General features: G+C 46.1%; 1 protein-coding gene across 2 annotated transcripts in view; it reads right to left on the bottom strand.

The window, feature by feature from the left end:
• BLTP3B (bridge-like lipid transfer protein family member 3B) overlaps positions 1-19710 on the bottom strand; it is a 137490-nt gene extending 117780 nt beyond the window's left edge. Inside the window, exon 1 of one of the 2 annotated variants that reach the window (XR_013270269.1) lies at positions 19432-19710. Coding sequence is in view for 1 of the 2 variants with exons in the window: in XM_077468456.1 (XP_077324582.1) it covers positions 19432-19475 (44 nt within the window). In the remaining variant the exon portion in view is untranslated. The remainder of the gene's footprint in view (positions 1-19431) is intronic. The other variant, XM_077468456.1, reaches the window with a different exon arrangement.
• Between the last annotated feature and the right edge of the window lie 3250 nt (positions 19711-22960).

Consider the following 22960-nt stretch of genomic DNA (forward strand, 5'->3'; position numbering starts at 1 on the left):
AACCTTTTTCTAAGTCGCTGCGACTTGACGCAACCAATTAAAATGGTTCCATTGCAGTTTATGGGGTGCAACTTGTTATGCAACTTTGAACTCTCCAGTCGCATGACAAGTCATGGCAGTGTGAACCGAGTCTCACTGTTCAAATAAGAATTGTTTTTGCTTACCACCAGGAGAACAACCCTCTTCAAAAAGTCTAATTTAGGCAGTCTGTCACAGTTTTATCACAGACTGTACTCCGTTTTACAGACAGTACATAATAACTACAATAACCTCAAACATGATGGATGTCACTATCAGTCCAGACCAATAATGGCCAGTTGATGGAGTGAGTGCATGTAGAAAGGAAGCGGCTGAAATAGGCTGGCTTTTTGTTTATAGCATAAAAAATAAAAAAACTGAAGAGGTGATCAATTACCACCAAAAGAAAGCTATATTTGTGGGGGGGGGGGGGGGGGAAAGGACATCAATTTTGTTTGGGTACAACGTCGCACGACCCTGCAATTGTCAGTTAAAGCAAAGCAGTGCCATGTCGCAAAAAAAAGGGCCTGGTCATTAAGGGGGTAAATCCTTCCGGGTCTGAAGTTGTTAAAGCAGATCTTCACTGCATCTGAGCATCACAAACCAAAAACACCAATTCATTTTTAAAGAGGAGTTCCACCCAAAAGTGGAACTTTGTCTCCTCTCCCCCTCCGGGTGCCACAATTGGCACCTTTCGGGGGAGAAAGGGGACAGGATATCTGTCAAAGGCAGGTATCCTGTTCCCACTTTCAGGAGTCCAGGCCGCGACTTGGGACATCACCGTGGGGCTCCCTCCTCCTCTCTGTCATCAGGCCAGTAGAAAAGAGGAGCGGAGCCTCGCGCATGAGCAGTAGGGTCCCCGGCGTGAAGCCGTAAGGCTACGCTGCCGGGTACCCTTACCCGCTAGAGCGATGCGGCAGCACCTGACAGCTGAAAAAGAAAAAAAGATTAGCCCAGACCATCCTTCGACTTCTCCAAGCCGAGGGGTGGTATTGCTTTGACAGAAGCTAACCTCTACTTAATGGAATGCCATTTGACGCGAGTTCTAGACTGGTGTTGGCATGGTGCCCTGAAGCAGTGGGTACAAATTCTTAGTCTCACCGCTTCCATCTCCGCTCACTCCCATTGTCAGAAATCCAGCCTTTGCGGGACTGGAAGACCCCAGATTCCTGAAGCTGCTGGAGGTCGAACGATCTCAAGCACGACACTTCCTTATCAATGGTCAGTGGAAGAACAGGCAACAAATCATAGAAGATCCAGCCCTGGCGGGACTATTGTTTTGGCAAAAGATACAGCTAACACATTTCATTGGTTCCCTGCCTCCACCTGAGGCCTTTGGGAGGCAATTAACCCCGTTTGAACTGCTGAGCTTGGAACAAACTCCGATGAGACATGCTATCTCCCAGACCTACCAACTACTAATAGCCCAACCCCCAGACTCTAGACCTCTCTACATAACCAAGCAGGAAAGTGATTTGGGGGGTGCAATTTACAGAGAAACAAATAAATAGATAGGCTTTTTCTTTTCGCCCATAAAACTTCCATCTGCAACAGACACCAGGAGGCGGGATACAAGCTACTTTTCCAGTGGTAATATACCCCGGAAAGAATACAAAAGATGTTCCCCCGGAGTACAGACCTATTTTGGAGATGTGGGGAGGCGACTGGCTCGCTCCTTCATGTCTTCTGGTCCTGCCCAACCCTCTGGACTTTCTGGACCGAGGTGCACCGCATAGTGAAAAAAAAAAATTCACAGACCACTGAATTCTCTCTTCTTCACCATCACTCGATCCCCAATAAAGCTTACAGGAAATCAATTATTCCTCTCCTGCTCACAGCAGCGAAGAGCTGCATCCCCTCGCATTGGAAGCAGCCACAGCACCCCCATCGGTGGCCATGTGGCCCAGAAAGGTATCGGAGATAGGGGCACTGGAAGACTTGGTGGCCACGGAGAAAGGCCTCAGTGAGCAATTTTCAAAAAAATGGTTCTTTTGGCACGAACTCAGAGGAATATAAAGAGCTAGGAAAAATGTAAACCGCGCTAGGAAAAATAGTGTAAAATTAACAAACTAACAAAATAGGCGGCAGCAATAAATGTGATATGGCACCCAACAGTAATAAAGTATATATAAAGCCGCGCCAACCCTCCACTAAATATAATGTGAAATTAAAAAATAGAATATGAAAATAAAAATAAAGACTGATACAATTATGCAAAAAGACCTCAAATAATGTGTAGATAACCAAAAAAGCCAAAAAATGGCATAAAGTGAAAAAAGTCCAATCTAAGAAGAGTTCATAGGTAAATCCAAATAACGGACGTTAGTGTTCTTAAATGACAGCACCACAGTAGTTCAACACTTTCCAAGGCGCGTGAAATACCCGTCACCATATGTTGAATGCGCTTACCAGAAAATATATGGAATGAAGCATATATAAATGATCAGTGGATAACATCCAGGTTAACCTTCCTCAGCTGGGTCAGCACTCCATCTCTTAGCGGTATTTCCAAGATAGTAGTCTGTTCAGTGGTCCCGATAGGAGGCACTCAGAGGCCCACAGAAAAGAAAGGGACTGACATAGCGTAATAACGTAGGAACAGTTTAATAAATAAAAGTAATGCACTTACAAGTACAAGGGCAGGTTGTATCTGAAAGACTAGATGGTCAGAGCACCCCTCCCTCATTTACGTCACAGTGTAACCCCCTTGACCATGTGCTGCTGCCAAGAAGAAGCTGGAGGCGGGGCTGCGAAGCAGAAAATGCAGGGTCTGGGGGAGCTGATGACCTAAGCTCCCAATGATACGCTTATATGCTCCCTGGGTACGGGTGGCGAGGCTGGACAGAGGTACAGGCATCTTCTCGACCTTCTTCTCCTCCTTCCCCATCTTTCTACTCTCTGCTACTCCTCTTCTTTTTTTTTTTGGGTCGTGTGACCCCGGGATCCAAGTGATTCCCGCTACCTCTTCCTTTTTTTTTCCTTCTACATAAAATACGGTGTTTGCCGTTGAGGGAGTGGTCATGTGGGATGCAGAACCTCCCTATCCTTCCACAACCTGTGATGCCCCACAGATGTCGAAAGTTTTCTGTATGACCAAAATGTATGTATTATAAAAGGGCCTTGGGGAGTCTATTGTTTCTTCTGTTCATTTCATTGGGATTGTATCTGTGCTTCCACATGATTACCTTTCTAAAAAATAAAAAAAAATAAAAAAAAGAATTAAAAAAAAATAAATAAAAAAAAAGTTTAACACAAGTAAATATTATATACTTTCCTATCTAATAATGCTAGCAGCATAAGGATTAAAAATACTAATAATAATATTGGTTGGGAGAGTGAAGTTCCACTTTAAGGTCAAGGCTTTAAAAGTATATGTTGTCACTATTGTTCTGTATATACGCAGTAAATTCCAGACATGTGTGAATTTTGCTTTGAGCTGCTCTCTCAAATAATCCCTTCCCCTTTTCGACTTTTAAATTCCTCTGTAAAAACAGGTACAGAAATTTCCATCATGTTGCAACCACTAATGTCAAACACATTAAATAAACTGACGCACACGTGGGGTCGGTTAATCAGGCTGTGTGTTGTGGTTATATTTATAAAAGGTTAGAGATCAGATGAAAGCACACACCAGGCTGTAAATCTCACATAATTCCAAAGTTCAACTAGCCACAGTGATACCCTGATTTACAAGAGGAGGTAAATACACGTCATTCTTGCATGGACTGGTTTTGCTTTGCAGCTCACCTTTTTTAGACGCGGCACAGTCCCATAACACAGCAACCTGATACTACTCCATTCCACCAGATCTTCCACATTTAAAAGAATAAAGCTGGTCAAAACACCCGTACAATTTTGTTTGAAAACGCTATTTTTCAAAACATTCGTTTGATTTCGGAGTAAAATAGAAGTTTGCTTTCACCCACGAGAAAATTTTAAATGATTATAAACCTTTGTTTCTAGGGGTTTTTTTCCCTTTAAAATAAAAAACTAGTTATATTTACATGCTCTGTGCAATGGTTTTGCACAGAGCAGCCCCATTCCTGGTCAACTGGGATCACCCACCAGTGATGTCCTCTTCTGCACATGCCCCCCATTGCTATGGGGGTACACGTGCAAATCGAGCTTCCAACCCAGGCTGTGTGCCATAGACACCCGTTACGGCCATGCTTCCCGATTCCTCCTCTCAGGATTTGATCGACAGCAAAAAAGGAGCCAATGGCTCCCGCTTCTATTAGCGCAGCCAATGAGAGCAGGGAGAGGGAAGAGAACTTCAGCCAGGCACAGAGCTGGATTGATAAAATCACGTACATGTTATGAAGGGGGAGGTGGAGGGATTAGGCAGTGAAAGTTTTTTTTTACCTTAAATGCCAAGAATGCATTAAGGTAAAAATAAACCTTTAGAGTTTAGAACCACTTTAAAGAAGTAGGATAGAATTTTTTTCTCAATGTGTTTGGGGAAAAAAAAAAACATTATTTTTTTCCAAATTACACCCGTTTAATACATCTTAGATTCCATTAAGATAGCAGGTCTGGGCACAATTTTCAGGGCTTTTAAACAAAATCCATGATTATTAAATTAATGATTAAACCAAGAGACAGTGATAGCAGGAAAGATGATGAATGTTTGAAGGAAAATGTAACCATGAGCCGCCAGCTTTACTTTTAGTGACGTTTTCCTTTTGGTAACCTCCTTAAGGTCAACCACCCTTACCTTCTTCTCCATTCCTGCAATCGCCAACTGTGTTGCCTTTTCCAGTGCCACACAGCCTTTGGGAAGGAAACGCTTAATTTGGCTCCCCTTACTATTGTGCACAAGCTCCACAGCCTTATTTATTCTAATCGATGAACAACATTTATAGCGGCGATTAGGCATCCAGGGAAGCACCCTTCAGAAAAGAAATGGTTCCGCGGCGCCAACGAGTAGTAAGCAGAGGAGATGACCAGTAGGTTTCCTTGGCAAAGAATGTGCAGTGCTGAGCAGGACCCCAGATGAGCTGTACTGAGGGAGTTTGATTGGTTACGTTAAAGAAGAATTTCAGGTATAAGTATTAATACATCGTTACATTGGTCTGTCCTGGACCAATGTCATTATGCACACACCATTTCTGTGGGGTGGCTGTGGAAGCTGTAAATCTCTGCAATAGGCTCCCCTACTCTAGTGATCTCCACTATCTTTTGGATCACGTGCCAAGCGGCTGCACTGTTGAATTGTGAACACAGGAGGTCAGCCTCTAGGCACAGGCATGATTCAGAGAATACTTTGCATTTTGTCAATGAATGCGAGGCATTCTCTGATTGGACGAAGTGGAGAGCATGCCATTATTGCCCAGCATCTCCACCTCATACAATCACAGAAAGGTTTGCATCCACTGAGAAAATGCAAACTGGTCTCTAAACGTCACCTGTGTACAGCAGCTAACCTCCTGTATTCACTAGCAAGGTACCCCAAAAGCTAGTTAAGATCACTGTAGTAGCAGTGCCTACTACACTGATTTTCAGCTTCTACAGGGATCCCACAGGTAGGGTATATGTATAGTTACATTGGTCCAATGTAGACCAACGTAGCCATGTATTAAATATCAATACCTGGAATACTTCCCAAGGGCAAAAAAGGGGGAGATGGAGAAAACGAGAAAGGGGGAGATGGAGAAAACGAGAAAGGGGGAGATGGAGAAAACGAGAAAGGGGGAGATGGAGAAAACGAGAAAGGGGGAGATGGAGAAAACGAGAAAGGGGGAGATGGAGAAAACGAGAAAGGGGGAGATGGAGAAAACGAGAAAGGGGGAGATGGAGAAAACGAGAAAGGGGGAGATGGAGAAAACGAGAAAGGGGGAGATGGAGAAAACGAGAAAGGGGGAGATGGAGAAAACGAGAAAGGGGGAGATGGAGAAAACGAGAAAGGGGGAGATGGAGAAAACGAGAAAGGGGGAGATGGAGAAAACGAGAAAGGGGGAGATGGAGAAAACGAGAAAGGGGGAGATGGAGAAAACGAGAAAGGGGGAGATGGAGAAAACGAGAAAGGGGGAGATGGAGAAAAAAGGAGAAAAAGATGGAGATGGGGAAAAAGAGAAGGTGAGAAACAGGAAAAGAAGATAGAATGAAGAAAGCAAACTTGTAAAAATATGTCATATATATATATATATATATATATATATCTTTGAAGATGAAGCCCATGAAGATCAAGTCCCATCAAAAGCTCATGCTCATCTTTGCCTCTCCACTACTATGTTCAGCTGCCACAATAGAAGGAAACACCTGGTACTTCTGGGTATGGGAGTATGCGACTTCCTTTCGATAGCACTGTGATTTACAGCAAGCCAATAAAAGGCATCCAGGCTTGTCACATGAGGCTGGGAGATCAGGTTTGTGTTAGCTCCAAATCTCGAAGGGCCAACTATCTTTCCTAACAATTATTACCGTTGGTAGGGTTGGCCATTATTGTGAACCTGTGCTTTTCCTTAATTGGGTTCACAAAAAAGCCAATTTCAAAACACGATGGCTGAAAAAAAAAAAAAAAACACACACATTCTGCTTTTCCTTTTACAGCCAACCTAAAACTAAACCTGTACATTCCATTTTTTTATGGCCCACTGAAAATATCATATATAATCAGAGATAAAACTGTATAGGGTTCTTTTGTGGAAGCGGTGACTACGGGTGTCAGGCTTGCATCTGAATACATGAAAGTAGAGAAGAATCATCACAAAGAGTAGAGCTTGCTGTAGGTGCACTGGGGCGTTTCTGACAAGTGTTACAAGGAACATAAGAAAAGGTTACTTTGTAGCGGTGACGTACAAAGCGCTCGCCCTTCATGTGTCCCTTATTTTACAGAGAATCTGTGTCACTGAACGGAGGAGACAGAATAAGGCCAGTCAGCAAGCAGGCCAAGCCTTGATTTTATCATCCATTCTCGCACTGTATAGAGTTGGCTGTCAATATCTATGCTGAAATCTGTTAACGATCAGCGTAATGTCAACAGACTAAGGAGTCACCAAGTGCCCTTATCTAATAGAAAGAAAAAAAAAGGAGATCAAAAAGTAGTCACGAAGGCCTTGTTCATGTGGCTTTGTTAATGGTGCGTGCTCTACAGGCATTCTACACGTGCCGAGGGATCCACGATTTGGGGGTGCAAAGGCATAGCTCCCAATTGTCCCTGATTTAGAGGGACTGTCCACGATTTGGAGCCTCTATCCCTCTTTCCTCCACATTTGTCCCTCATTTTGGTATGATCTATATAGCTGTATATAAAATGCACTTTTTATCTTTCAAAAAGTGATTCCCAGTGCTAAACCTTTCATCCAAAGCAAATATAAAAAAGGTAGTAGTGGTAAAAAAAAAAAAAAAAAAAAAAAAAAAAAAAAAAAGAAGAAAAAACCCTTGTGGATTTAATTAACCTTTTTTATTTTGTTTAATTCTACTTTAAGGGGGTGTGGCAGGTGGTGTGTCCTATGCCTACATACGTTTGCTAGTAGGTGTCCCTGATCCCCATCTCAAAATGTTAGGAGGTATGCACTTACTAAGCTCTGAAGCAACTGCACAGTCTATATGCCTTTAGTAAATCAACCCCATAGTGTCTGGGCAGGTTCTTAAGCAGTGGCAGCCGATGCAAAATTTTTCAAAATAATTTTCAGGGGAGGCAGGGTTGCTAGCCAGCCAAACCCCCTCCCTCCCGCCCAGCCAACCAATCAACAACCACCTCCCTTGGCGCTTGCTGGATCACCACTCCCCCCACCACTCTATCCATGAATCGCTCACCTGTCGCCAGCCAGGCTCGCACCTACTCTATCCAGGTTGCGGCCTCTGCGGCTACCCCCCCCGAACCTCCTCCCAAGTCCCAGCAGTTGTTTCCCCTCACAGCCTAGTGCTCTGCGCCCAGAGCCCACCCTTATTGCAGTCAATTAGAGCCTCAGGCTCCACTGACGTGCATCAAAATAAATAGATAAATAAATAAATAGGAATCCGTGTCTCCGGCACCCTGCATATAGATTTGGGGACAGGCGCCCTACATGAGCGGCAGCCACTGTTCTTAAAGATGTGTTCTGGCCCCCACACGAAAAATTTAAAGTCAACAGCTACAAATACTGTAGCTGTTGACTTTTAATATATGGACACTTACCGGCGCAGGGTTCTCATGATGTGTGCACCCCAGTCAATTTTCGCATCAGCTGTCGGGTGCTGCTGCCGCCATTCCTAGTAAGGAAATTTGCAGTGAAGCCTTTCAGCTTCACAGCCGGCACCATACTGCGCGTGATCGCCGTGCTTTCCAATTTCCCACGGCAGCGGAGGGGGACCAAACTATCAAGGGACGGCGCCATGGGGCCGACTCCAGAAGTGGAACCCCTTTCCCCCCACCCCCCTTCCCCCTGAAAAGGTGCCAAATGTGGCACTGGAGGGGTGGAGGAGACAGATAAGCGGAAGTTACCCGCTTTAAGCATCCAGGCAAAAGCATTGTTTTGCTGAGAGAGAAAACAAATATTTAAAACACAAGAACAAAAATAACATGATGGCTACATTTCTTTTTTTCATTTCTGCAAGTATTGAAAAATATCTATTGGTCCAGCCAGAAATCCTGTGTTCTTCCTGTGCACTGAACAAACCATGTTAAAGCGGAGCTCCACCCAAGAGGGGAGGATCCGTATTAAGCATTCCTTCCTCCCCACCTCCTGCCACATATGGCACATCATTTTTATTTTATTCTTTTTGGGGGGGGGGGGGGGTACCTAGTTTTGACAGGTACCTGCTCCCACTTCCGCTCAGATGGCCTAGGCTGTCCGAGTGTAATTTCTCCTCTCCCCTCCCTGCAATCTTCTGAGACGTCAGGTCCCAGAAGACTGTCTGGCCATTCACTAGGCAAAGCACGACTCACGCATGCGCCGTGCACACCCGGAGGTCACAGCCGGGTGCACACAGGTGAAATGCCGGTGGAGAGGGAGAGAAGCGGGAGAGAAGCAGGAGGTTGGGTGACCACATTGATGGATCCCGGGACAGGTGATTGTGTGTTTATTAATAGTCAGCAGCCACACTTTTTGTAGCTGTTGACTTTAAATAAACACAAAAACGACTGGCGATCCGCTTTCATTGCTTTTCCACCGATCTTCTGTGAACTACAGGCCATCTCCTCCCTATGTAACGGAAGCAAGGCGAGGGGGAGGTGTTTGTAGTCCAAATTAGGAAAGCAGCCTAAGGACTCATGCAAACTGCATCGCAAAGAAGTGGCTCCTACAGGCTTTTGAGCTTTTTTTTGCACCCTTATTTTTTCTGCCTGGAAACTCCCCTCCATGTTAGCTAATGTGTCCATACACACTTTGTCTTTTTCAAGAGTTTACAGGCATATGCTCTTACAAGCAGAAAAACCCCGACCAAACTCACGTTTTTGAGAGGAGCTTTCGAGCAGAAAGATGCCTAAGTGTGCAAAAAAGCATTAAAAATAAAAGCGTGAAAAAAAAATCTAAAACACACAACAAAAATAGGCAAAAAGAGCTGAGGGGAGTGTTTGTGAAAAAGCTCAAAAAAGAAGCTCGATAAAAATGTGCAAAAGAGCACAAAAATGCACAAGCTTCTTCAAGCAAAAATAAAACTCAAATGCCTGTAAACAAAACTTTTTATTTTTTTTAAATGCTACAGTGTGCATGAGCCCTTAGGGCAACAATGCTGCCCAGTCGTAGATGCATTACAGTGAAGGAGTGTTAATCACCCTACAACAGAAAATGTGTTAATGATATACCCGTATGCGAAAAAAAGGGGAAATACAAAATAGAAAACATAGCCACCACATTTCTGGCAAGTCAAAATATATTAGATTTTTTGAGTTAGGCTATACAGTAATTTATCGGATGCATGTGAAGTGGGCAAGAGAAGGTTGGGGATAGGCAGAGTACTGTGGTGCAGAAGGCAGGGCTGATAACACTAAAGTTTAGGGGTGGGCTGCTGGAGACTGGGGTCCGGCTGCAATTGGGCTGGGGCCAAAAGGGTCCGGCTGCAATTGGGCTGGGGCCAAAAGGGTCCGGCTGCAATTGGGCTGGTGAGCCATCCCAGTCAGAGAATTCCCTAGAAGGAAGGGGATGAGAGAAGACTGGGCGCCCGTGATCTGTAGGCTGTAGCAATTTAGAAATAAAAATAAAAAATAACTTTCCCCAGTCAAGCCGACTCTTTACCTACACCCCCCACCCAGCTCGCAGCGCCTTCCATCCGCCCGTCACTCAGCCACAGACAGCATGGCCATACTCCAATTGGTCGCTCGGGCTGCTCTGTCTGTCTATGGCTGCGTGACAGGCCCAGCCAGGAGATCGTCCTACGCTCGCCGGTGTCTGGGACCCCGCAGCCAACTGCCGGAGACTTGGATGTCTGACTTGAGGACTGAGGTTGAGAATGAGAACCATTGTTCTATAGGGATGTTGGCACAATCCGTTATTTAAGACCAGTATCTAATTGGCCCCCCTTGTTGCACAATCCTTTTATAGCTGCTGATGGATGGACTTTCAATAGTCAAACAAGGTTTCAGTCACCGAACAATGCCTGCAACTTTAAATGTGTGCCACACATAGCTTGTTCATTCATTTTTCCTGTTCCTTCAGCCCCCTCCCCCACCACAAAGACAAAAAGACAGGTTGGAGCTTTACACAGGTTGGAGCTTTCCAAAGTCATGCAGGTAATAAATGCTCTTCAGTATCTGAGCCCATGTAAACGCAGCCTAAAGCCGGCCATAGACGGTTCCAATCTCAGCTGCTTCAGCAGGGACAGGCCAAAATTCGAAACATATATTGTCAGGCTGATTGATCAACTTGGGTACAACCAGCATGTTTTATGCGATTATTACCAGCGGCAATTATAGCTGCTAACAATAATCATTGTGTTCTTCAAGAAGGGATGGCTCCCCCCTCCCATCAAGAGTACAAAATAGCTCCACGGGAGAGATTCCCCCATTAACACTGACTGTGTTGATGGGGGAATCAATTTCCTGCAACATTTCCATCTATGGACAGATTTACCAATAGTTCTACAAAACGTAAAAAACTGAACTCCAGAATAGAATATCGTCCAAATATAATTAGTGATCATTAGATGCGGTGGCTGCATCGGTTTTCTGTTCTTTGGCTTTTGTTTGCCCTCTGTCTTCACTTGGTGATTTGACCAGTAACACACCTTCTGTATTACTGAGACACAAATCTGGAGGAATGAGAACAGGAGGCACAGCAGGCAGCAGCATTGTCAGTCCGGAACCTCGGCTCTCCAGCTGTTTTGAAACTACAAATCCCATCATGCCTCTGCCTCTAGGAGTCATGCCTCTGATTGTTAGGGTCTTGCAATGTCTCATGGGACTTGTAGTTTCAAAACAGCTGGAGAGCCGAGGTTCCCTACGCCTGGTTTAGGGGAAGGTAGTGTTACATGTGTTAGCAGATTTAGATACACTAACAAGCTGAAGAACCAGCTCTCACTCTTTATAATCAGTTCTAGCAAACTTTTTATTTTTAGCCTTTTGGAATAAAAGGTTTTACATGAATAAATAAAAGCTGATCATTTTAAATCACCCGTCAGTGTTAAGTGGCTTGTCTTATCCATGTGAACTAATACTAGTGTTGCACCGATACCGATACTGAGCATTTTCACAAGTACTTATACTCCTGCAAATGCTCCTGATGCCCGAAACCTGGGAGTAAAGAGGTGCTCCCGGAAGTCAGTGGGCAGAGAGGGCAGAGCAGAGAGCGAGGCCTTGTCAGGCTGACAGCAATGTACGGTAAGCTGGCCAAGGCAGGAGTGCAGGGTTCTGTCAGAATCGGTGACCCGGGCCCTTGCATTCGGGAATGGAAGTGATGTTCTGTGTCTCTGTCAGAGGCTAAACACCACGACGCCCATCTTGGTACACCCTCTACTAGGCCGCAGTAAGCCTGCAGCGGACTTCTTGTTACACCCAGCGCTATAGTTCACTAACTATATGGGCTGGGTGTAACAAGATGTCCGCTGCTGCCTTTTGACTGTAGGCTTACTGCGGCTGAGCGCCGAGTGCACCAAGATGGACGTTGTAGCATTTGTACTAGGCTACTACTACTAGCATTGCAAAATCTTGTTGTTTGAATTGTTATTGTCTCACGCTCATCATTTATTATGCCAGGAATTGTCCATCACTGCGTCCCCATAATGCCACCTATCAGTGCCACCTATCAGTGCCACCTATCAGTGCTCATTAGTGCTGTATATCAGTGCCACCTATCAGTGCTCATTAGTGCAACCTATCAGTGCCGTTTATCAGTGCCCATCAGTCAGTGCCAGCCATCAGTGCAGCCTCATCAGTGGAGAAAAATTCCAAGGAAAACTGATGCAGCCGTCACACCTAAAAATTGGTAAGCTGCAGTGTAATGTCTGCTTTTAGGTTTAATACTGCTTTAAAAGTGGTAAAACAAAACAAAACTGCTTAGTAGGTACCATATAGTATCTGCCCTTATGTATACCTGTGGATACCAGCATCTGTTACTTCTGAGCTGTCTGGATTCCTTACAGAAGTGATTCCCCTTAGCTATACCTTGCACCCCCATCACCACAAATACCCTGTACTTCCTGGTATGAGGTACATATATACCAGCTTTTTAAAATGCATCTCCTGCTGACAGAGTAGCCAATGGCCTGCACAGGAATTTCTGGGTCTCCAGCAGTGGAAGCGTGAAGTACCGCAAAAAGGTTTTCCGAAGGAAAATAAGGAGAATCATTCTAGAGCAATATCTGTATAATTCATGGACTCTTAATTATTCATGCTTGTGGTATCCTAGGAAGTAATTCACTGCAGTCTATAAACATGACTCGGAAATACCAGACCTACCTGAAGAAACCACACAATATTCATATCCATGTGCATTCAGGTAGGCTGATAATTGGAGGCCTACCAGTTGTTTTCAAACAAGATTGCCACACACCACTAGTTTATCTAATCCGGTGATAAAAACTAACAGCGTTACGTCATTAGAAATACCACAACCCTCTCTATGATACAGAATTTTATAGTCTATTTAAACCATTTACTGCTAGGTGTGTGCACACCAATTTGAAATGTCGGTCCTCTTTAGTCATTCATGCTCAGCAGCGCTTAACCAGAAAAAAAAAAAAAAGCTCTGCTCCCATGATAAAATACAAAAAATTGTCCCTTGCTGTAAAATGCGGGCCATATACAGATAGATCCCATTTGGTATAAAGCAATCTTTCTGATGGATTCTAGCAATTATCAACCAGGCACGGGCTGTGCAGGCAGCTATAACAAAAAAGTGGAGCGGAGAGCTCCTTTATTAACGTTCTTCACTGACACCTATAAAAGATCATTTTCATAAAGAGACACAAATCCATAATTAGGAATTATTACAAGAAGAGATGTATTATTAAATGGGAGAATAAGGTATTAGCTGTATTATTAATAGGAGAATAAGGTATTAGCTGTATTATTAATAGAGACTGTAAACCATACAGATTGTAATACATTATACTGTGTTGTCATCTCGCATAGAGAAAAAGTACCTACAGGAAACCCTCAGCCGGCTGATTAGAGTCAGAATTACTAACTGTTGTTTATAAGCTATAAATTTATATGCAAACATTTTTTCCAGCAATTCCCCTGACAGGCCAAGGTGCCAGAAAGATGGCCCACAGACCTGGAAGGGTGCTTCACTGATAGCATAAAGACTTCTCAGGGGGTGCCAAAATGGAACAACAGAGGCCCTGGAGGGAGGGGATTAATAGGGCAGCACAAAAGTCCCTCGAGAAAGCTTTAAAATACCACACAAGCACCACAGGGTACCAGAATGATAACACATCCTAGAATGGGTCCAGCATCGCACACGGGTCCAAGGGGAGAGCCAAGAGGATAACATATAGGCTCAGGGAGTGTGCCAGTTGAATGGCACAAGGACACTTTAAGACACCTGATACACTGGTACCACACAGACCCCCATGCCTGCACAAAAAGTAGTCTATTGACCCCCAGGGCTACCTAGAGAACGCATGCCGCCACAAGTACAACGACATGCAGACCCCCCCCCCAGGACCGTTAGAAGGGAGATACACAGGCCATCCAGGGCAACCAAAAGGGGGGGACGCACACACACACTATCCAGGGCAACCAAAAGGGGGGCGCGCACACACACTATCCAGGGCAACCAAAAGGGGGGCGCGCACACACACTATCCAGGGCAACCAAAAGGGGGGCGCGCACACACACTATCCAGGGCAACCAAAAGGGGGGCGCGCACACACACTATCCAGGGCAACCAAAAGGGGGGCGCACACACACACTATCCAGGGCAACCAAAAGGGGGGCGCACACACACACTATCCAGGGCAACCAAAAGGGGGGCGCACACACACACTATCCAGGGCAACCAAAAGGGGGGCGCACACACACACTATCCAGGGCAACCAAAAGGGGGGCGCACACACACACTATCCAGGGCAACCAAAAGGGGGGCGCACACACACACTATCCAGGGCAACCAAAGGGGGGGCGCACACACACACTATCCAGGGCAACCAAAGGGGGGGGGGCGCACACACTATCCAGGGCAACCAAAGGGGGGGGCGCACACACTGCAGGGCAACCAAAGGGGGGGGGCGCACACACACACACACACACTATCCAGGATGGCCAAAGGGGGGGGCGCACACACAATATCCAGGATGGCCAAAGGGGGGGCGCACACAAACTATCCAGGACGGCCAAAGGGGGGGCGCACACAAACTATCCAGGACGGCCAAGGGGGGGCACACACAATCCAGGACGGCCAAGGGGGGGGCACACACAATCCAGGAGGGCCAAGGGGGGGGCACACACAATCCAGGAGGGCCAAGGGGGGGGCACACACAATCCAGGAGGGCCAAAGGGGGGGGGCACACACACACACACACACACACAATCCAGGAGGGCCAAAGGGGGGGGCACACACACACACACACACAATCCAGGAGGGCCAAAGGGGGGGGCACACACACACACACACACACACACAATCCAGGAGGGCCAAAGGGGGGGGGCACACACACACACAATCCAGGAGGGCCAAAGGGGGGGGGGGGGGCACACACACACACACAATCCAGGAGGGCCAAAGGGGGGGGCACACACACACACAATCCAGGAGGGCCAAAGGGGGGGGCACACACACACACAATCCAGGAGGGCCAAAGGGGGGGGGGGCACACACACACACAATCCAGGAGGGCCAAAGGGGGGGGGGCACACACACACACAATCCAGGAGGGCCAAAGGGGGGGGGCACACACACACACACAATCCAGGAGGGCCAAAGGGGGGGGGGGGGCACACACACACACACACACACACACAATCCAGGAGGGCCAAAGGGGGGGGGGGCACACACACACACACACACACACACACAATCCAGGAGGGCCAAAGGGGGGGGCACACACACACACACACAATCCAGGAGGGCCAAAGGGGGGGGGGCACACACACACACACACACACACACACACAATCCAGGAGGGCAAAAGGGGGGGGCACACACACAATCCAGGAGGGCCAAAGGGGGGGGCACACACACACACACACAATCCAGGAGGGCCAAGGGGGGGGCACACACACACACAATCCAGGAGGGCCAAGGGGGGGGCACACACACACACAATCCAGGAGGGCCAAGGGGGGGGGCACACACAATCCAGGAGGGCCAAAAAGGGGGGGCCCACACACACTATCCAGGGCGGCTAAAAAGGGGGGGGCACACACACACTATCCAGGGCGGCCAAAGGGGGGGGCACACACACACTATCCAGGGCGGCCAAAGGGGGGGGCACACACACACACTATCCAGGGCGGCCAAAGGGGGGGGCACACACACACTATCCAGGGCGGCCAAAGGGGGGGGCACACACACACTATCCAGGGCGGCCAAAGGGGGGGGCACACACACACTATCCAGGGCGGCCAAAGGGGGGGGCACACACACACTATCCAGGGCGGCCAAAGGGGGGGGCACACACACACTATCCAGGGCGGCCAAAGGGGGGGGGCACACACACACTATCCAGGGCGGCCAAAGGGGGGGGCACACACACACTATCCAGGGCGGCCAAAGGGGGGGGGGCACACACACACTATCCAGGGCGGCCAAAAAGGGGGGGGCCCACACACACACACTATCCAGGGCGGCCAAAAAGGGGGGGCCCACACACACACTATCCAGGGCGGCCAAAAAGGGGGGGCCCACACACACACTATCCAGGGCGGCCAAAAAGGGGGGGCCCACACACACACTATCCAGGGCGGCCAAAAAGGGGGGGCCCACACACACTATCCAGGGCGGCTAAAAAGGGGGGGGCCCACACACACTATCCAGAGCGGCCAAAGGGGGGGGCACACACACACTATCCAGAGCGGCCAAAGGGGGGGGCACACACACACTATCCAGGGCGGCCAAAGGGGGGGGCACACACACACTATCCAGGGCGGCCAAAGGGGGGAGGCACACACACTATCCAGGGCGGCCAAAGGGGGGGGCACACACACTATCCAGGGCGGCCAAAGGGGGGGGCACACACACTATCCAGGGCGGCCAAAGGGGGGCACACACACTATCCAGGGCGGCCAAAGGGGGGGGCACACACACTATCCAGGGCGGCCAAAGGGGGGGGCACACACACTATCCAGGGCGGCCAAAGGGGGGGGCACACACACACTATCCAGGGCGGCCAAAGGGGGGGGCACACACACACTATCCAGGGCGGCCAAGGGGGGGGGCACACACACACTATCCAGGGCGGCCAAAGGGGGGGGGGGGCACACACACACTATCCAGGGCGGCCAAAGGGGGGGGGCACACACACACTATCCAGGGCGGCCAAAGGGGGGGGGGCACACACACACTATCCAGGGCGGCCAAAGGGGGGGGGGGGCACACACACACTATCCAGGGCGGCCAAAGGGGGGGGCACACACCCAATTCAGGAGACTAGGACCCCTGGCAGTGCCAGAAAGGCAAAACATAGACATAAACTATGCCCCAGCAGGGATACAGTGAAAGTAGTATCACTGCAATGGTACATGGACAGGAAGGTGAGCCAGCGTTACTATTTCAACCAACACAAAGAAAACCTGAGATTAGTCTTCCCCCTCCATAATTTAGATCAGATTTCATTATGCTGGCATCAACACCACCCTGGAATACAAAAAAGCAAAACAAAACCTTTGCACATTCACATTAGTGAGAGGCCAGACAGCACTCGTCAATGACATCATGTTTTTAAACAGATCTGGCAGACATGAAGACACAGCCAAGCCCAAGAAACCTGACCCATACCGGAGTGTCTAAAAAACATCCAGAACATTATCATCATTACAACGCCAAACTGATAATCTCGAAAAGTTTGGATTCCTAGACAGTGAGCAACAGACCAATCTTGGTACTGGGTGATGCCAGCCCTGGGATGGAGCCATTGGCACCGAAGCAAGCTGGCCGCGGATAACGACACCTCACCAACTACTTAACTTGCGTTGGAGGGCTGGGTCAGATCTTGAATGGACAGTGCTGAATTTATGAAAGTGTAAAAGGGGCAACTGCCTGGGCTGCCCATCCGTATACAAAATTATTTAATGAGTTTCTGTTTTTAAAGTGTATCTTGGGAAGTAATATTTTGCCTGCCATCATCTGTAAAAGCTTTTCCTCTGGCATATTTTTTTAGCCTTAGGCCCCTTTCACACAGGCTTTCCGATCAGGTCAGTTTTTCAGATGGACCTGATTGGACGATCCATTCACCGCTATGAGGTGGTGACATGTCTGCTGACACCGGATCCGATTTGTGAAATCCAGACAGATGGTGGCTAAGTTGCCACCTCATCCCTTTAAACCCGAACACATATGAATTACACAGGTTCTGAGGATAATTAAATGCAGATAAGGCACCAAGTGAGTTTAATTACCACCTTAATCAGCCACAGAACCTGTGTAATCAATATGTGTTGGGGTTTAAAAGGGATGAGGTGTTAACCATAATAGTCACCCTATTTTCCATCCATCAGGCGAATCAGATAAAAACGGACAGTCCCGCTGTCCTCTACGGTGTGATTGGATAAAAACGGACAGGCTGTGCATTTTCATCCGATCACCCCATAGAGGACAGCGGGACTGTCAGTTTTTATCTGATTCGCCTGATGGATGGAAAATAGGGTCACCATTATGGTGACCCTATTCAGGGTCTGACCCTATACCAAGGGACCCTATTCATCCAAAGAGACGGATCTATGACAGATCTGTCTCTGCACAGTGAGCAGAGACGAACCTGTCATCCGCCAGCTCAGCGGAGATCAGCGAATCGATTCCCCCCCGCTAAGCAAAACGGAGTCCATCGCGGTGGAAAGCCCTGTGTGAAAGCACCCTTAAGAAAATTTTTGGTGGCCCAAGCAAACCACACATGTAAGACTTACTGTCTTAAAGGAAGGTAGGTCACGATTGCATGCATGTGACCTCATAATGACGTTTTGTCATGCATTTTTTTTTTTTTTTAATTGAAGGTGAACCAATTTCACAGTTATGGACTTGTTAGTTGGAGAGAAAAGTCAGCTTCTGAGGAAATATCATGTAGAGTCAGGTCTAGGTATATGGACGTTGATTGGCTGTGAATTTCAATTCCTGTGTATGGGGGTTGCCAACAAACTTAAAGTGCCCTGGGGCCCCTAAGGTCCAAAATCTGGTCCTGTTTACGATGACAGTTAGGTTAGAGAGGGGTTAATCTGTGGATAGCCGTCACCTCTCTCCGCCTCTTATAACATGCCTGGCTGTAGTAAATTCCTCCAAAAAAAAAAACCCCCATGAAAAAGGGTGAGGAAGGAAATAATTGATCAGAGGATTCCTCTGGCGTAGGCGAGCGATAACAAGGTGGCAGGGGACCTTGGGCACGCCAGTCACCACCAGTCACAGATGTCACCCTTGGACCCTCAAACCCCACAGCGTGACATCATGTTTACGAAGCCCATTCCCGATTTCCTGTTGTCACGTCACCCTCCCACTTCAATATACAGCTGAGCAAAACACAATGTCACACTTTCCCCCCCAGCAAATAAAACATCCTTTCCCTCTAACCCTTTTAGCACCCACCACCACCGTTTCGCCCCTTGTGCCCAGCGCCTTTAGTGCTGCTGGCATCGCCTTCCCACACCCCTTAGGAGTCTTTGGATCCTCTTTATGATCATGTCTCCCCTATAAAATGATTTATAGTTAGTCCTTACTACCCCTATTTACAGGGAGCAGCGAGTAACCAAAAAGAGCTCCGATTCGAAGCACGCTCAACCCCAGCAACCAGCCAGATGTGACCTCATGCATGAGCACAAGGCGACCGCTGATGGGTTGCTAGGGGTTTCTGCAGCGTCCGGCACAGCCAGGAGGTGGACGAGAAGGATCACAATAATAGAAAACAGACCTGGAGAGATGTTTCAGGATTTGCTTCTTGATAATCCCAGCCATGGTGCAGGGGAAGAGGGCAGGATCAGCTGCAGAAGAGGAGGAGAGTCCTAGGGGGGGTCCTCATCTAGACACAGGGGTCTGCCTGTCCCTCCATAGTCACACAGAGGGGACAGGCTCCAGGTAGGGGGGCTCAGAGACACGGTGTCCAGAGGAAAGAGGCACACACCATCACACAGCGTCCATCTTAGCTGCACCATCACCTAGAGACAGGCAGCAGGAGGAGGTACACAGTGAGTCATGGAGGGAGGAGAGGCTGCACAATGGTAGGGGGAGGATAACCCTTTCATGGCCAGAGCTGCTGCTGCACAACCTCCCACTCCATGCCACAGCCCCTGACTTTTCCTCTTTAAGCTTGCAAAAAAATAAAATTAATATATATATACACACACATACCATATATACATGCATTAAAACTTTTTTATTTTAAAAAAAATTAATAATAAAAAAGAAAAATTTAATAATAACAAAAATAATTTTGCTATGCGTTCATTTTTTTAATTATTTACATATTTTTTAAATAAAAAAAGTTTGCATGTATATACGGTATGTGTGTGTGTATATATATATATATACACACACACATACCTATATACATGCATTAAAACTTTTTTTATTTAAAAAAAATGTAAATAATAAAAAATGTAACCATAACAAAAAATATTTTGATTATATATATATAATCAAATTAATTTTTGTTATGGTTACATTTTTTATTATTTACATTTTTTGGTCTTGGGCTAACAGTGATAACACCCTTCTTCACAACCACATACCACATAGGTATGTGGTTGTGAAGAAGGGCGTTATCATTATTAGCCCAAAACGTCACTTAAATATGCCTGATGCTCGATGTAATTTTTTACCAATAAATGTTCACCTTTTGTGCAGCAATCCCCTTTCAATTTTTTTTATATTTTAATTCCTGGGAAGGACTAGATTGCTGGCACAATACATCTAATAGACCGTTCAGTGCACCTCACCCATTGACTTTCATATATATGTGTGTGTGTGTGTGTATATATATATATAAATAAAATCAAAATAATTTTTGTTATGATTTAATTTTTTTTATTATTTAAATATTTTTTTAAATAAAGTTTGCATGTATATGCGGTATGTGTGTGTGTGTATATATATATATATATATATATATATATATATATATATATATTACACACACGCTACATTTTTTTTATTTGCAAATGCTGTGTAACAAATCAAACCCTGTTTTTTAATGCAAATGTTTGTTTTTTGTTTTTCCTGCCAGTCAGTGTGCTGGGAAATTTATTAAAATTTTTTTTTTGCTCTGTAGCAAGCCCTTCCACGTGCACCTTCCTATAAAATCTAGTTATAAATTAGAGTGGTTGCCTTTTTGTTTGGCTGCACATAGCTTTATATCCTAAATCAAGGATATGCAATTAGTGGACCTCCAGCTGTTACAGAACTACAAATCCCATGAGGCATAGCAAGACTCTGACAGCCACAAGCATGACACCCAGAGGCAAAGGCATGATGGGACTTGTAGTTTTGCAACAGCTGGAGGGTCTGTGAATTTCATATCCCTGTCCTAAATAATACATATTAAAGAGGAACTGTATCTGAGCACCGCAAACTGAAATTTGATATTTAATTAAAAAAAATTAATTCAAAGCAAACTCACCTGTCCATCCATGTTTCCATGCTTTAATTTGTTGAGAAATCACTTGGAAACAAATCCCCCTAGAGCAGGGGTAGGGAACCTCGGCTCTCCAGCCGTTACAGCTGTTCCCTACCCCTGCCCTAGAATTTCTAGACACAGCCATCTTGAGTAAGGGCAGATGATTCATGTAGCATTTACTTCTGGAATCCATTTGCCCTTAGCTTAGACATGCAGGCAGGAGGGCATGCTTAGCTGAGAATTCCCTCCTCCCCTCCTCCAGATGAAATAAAACAAAATGCCCTTGAAGACTCCTGGGATGTATGGCATCTTTTATCTAAGGCAGAAACCATGAAGCAACTGAAGAAATAAAAAAAATAAAAAAATATTTAAAAACAAGTAAGTATAATATACTTTCCTATCTATTTATTAATACTAAAATGGTGAAAATAAAAAAATGAGTGCAGCGCTAAATAAACAATAAATAATTGAAGTCAGATAATAAAATCTCAACTTTGAAAGGCATGTAGAAGAAGTATACCATTGGAATGAATGAACATGTAACACCTATATAAATACAATTTCCTAGATTACGAGTGCAAAAAAAGGCTAAATATGCTAGGATATAATATGATAGGAACAAACATAAGTGATATTAATAATACGTGGTTATTTATATAAAAAAAGAAAAAAATATTTTAGGTGAGTTTCAAAAAGTTGGTGAAAAGAAACTGAAAGTGGAAAACTAAGGCAAAGTCCCAAATGGTGAAAAATTGTAAAACCAGTCCTTATAAATATAAACAGTGAATTGCCAACGTAGATCCGTGAAAATGAAGTCCCTTCTCCAAGCAGCAAAACACCCAAAGTGGACAAATAATCTCCTTACCGACTCCAAAGACCAACAAACTGGTCTCAACAAGCCTAGGGAATTCGGTCTCCCAAAAACATATAGCGGTGTATAGTTGATCCTGGATCGGTAGTACTCAAAAGACTTAAACCATAAAGACTCCCATAGTGTAGTATTTGAGTAAAATTTAATAAGCTCAAAAAAATTGCACTTACAGGAAGAGTCTTGTTATGCGCAGTGTACCATTAGCGGCGTCTCATGACGCTCTCCCTGCTCACTGTCCGCCGTAAACCAAAATCTCCGAAGAGGAAACCGTGATGACGTCAGTACACAAGCTCCTCCCTACGCAGCGTTTTGTCACAAAAGGACATCGTCTGGGGATTGGCTGACAGCATAATAATTAAAAATCATTGGGCCATTCATTCTGTATGGCTCAAATCGCACCACATCCGCTTCAAAATCATGCAGAACTATTTTTTTTGACAGCACCAGAATCGTATTTGATTCTGAAAATCGCACTGATTTTGCGAACCGATTTTTGGGGTTTCGGTAACTTACCATACACACCCACAGCGGTTTGCGTGAACGGGGTGCAATTTTAATGTGGTGCGGAAACCGCACAGCATTTCCTCTAGATTCCGCACTGTATCAGTGTGAACCAGGCCTTAGTGTAAAACGATATGCAAAAACATTTTTATATTTGAAACGCCTTCTATAGCTCCAGGCAAGTGACAGTGCCTAGGCAGAGATGATATCATCTCTCTGCTGCAGGCAGGAGAAAACATTTCCCCAGTCTCCTCTACCCCAGCGATCACTCCAACACAGGGGCGGACTGACCATTCGGGCACTCGGGCACTGCCGGGGGCCCCATGCCACTAAGGGGTCCCATCAGGGTTGCCAGCCTCAATAAAACAAGGGACAGTATGTAAAAATCTGTGTTTTTTTTTTAAATCCCAAGATTATAGCTGCCCCGCCTCTCCAGTACCTTTTCAGTGTGTGTAT

Source organism: Lithobates pipiens, unplaced genomic scaffold (genome assembly GCF_037356315.1).
Source record: "Lithobates pipiens isolate NorthernLeopardFrog02 unplaced genomic scaffold, aLitPip1_a1.2 Scaffold_8, whole genome shotgun sequence".
In the NCBI taxonomy this organism is placed as follows: domain Eukaryota; kingdom Metazoa; phylum Chordata; class Amphibia; order Anura; family Ranidae; genus Lithobates; species Lithobates pipiens.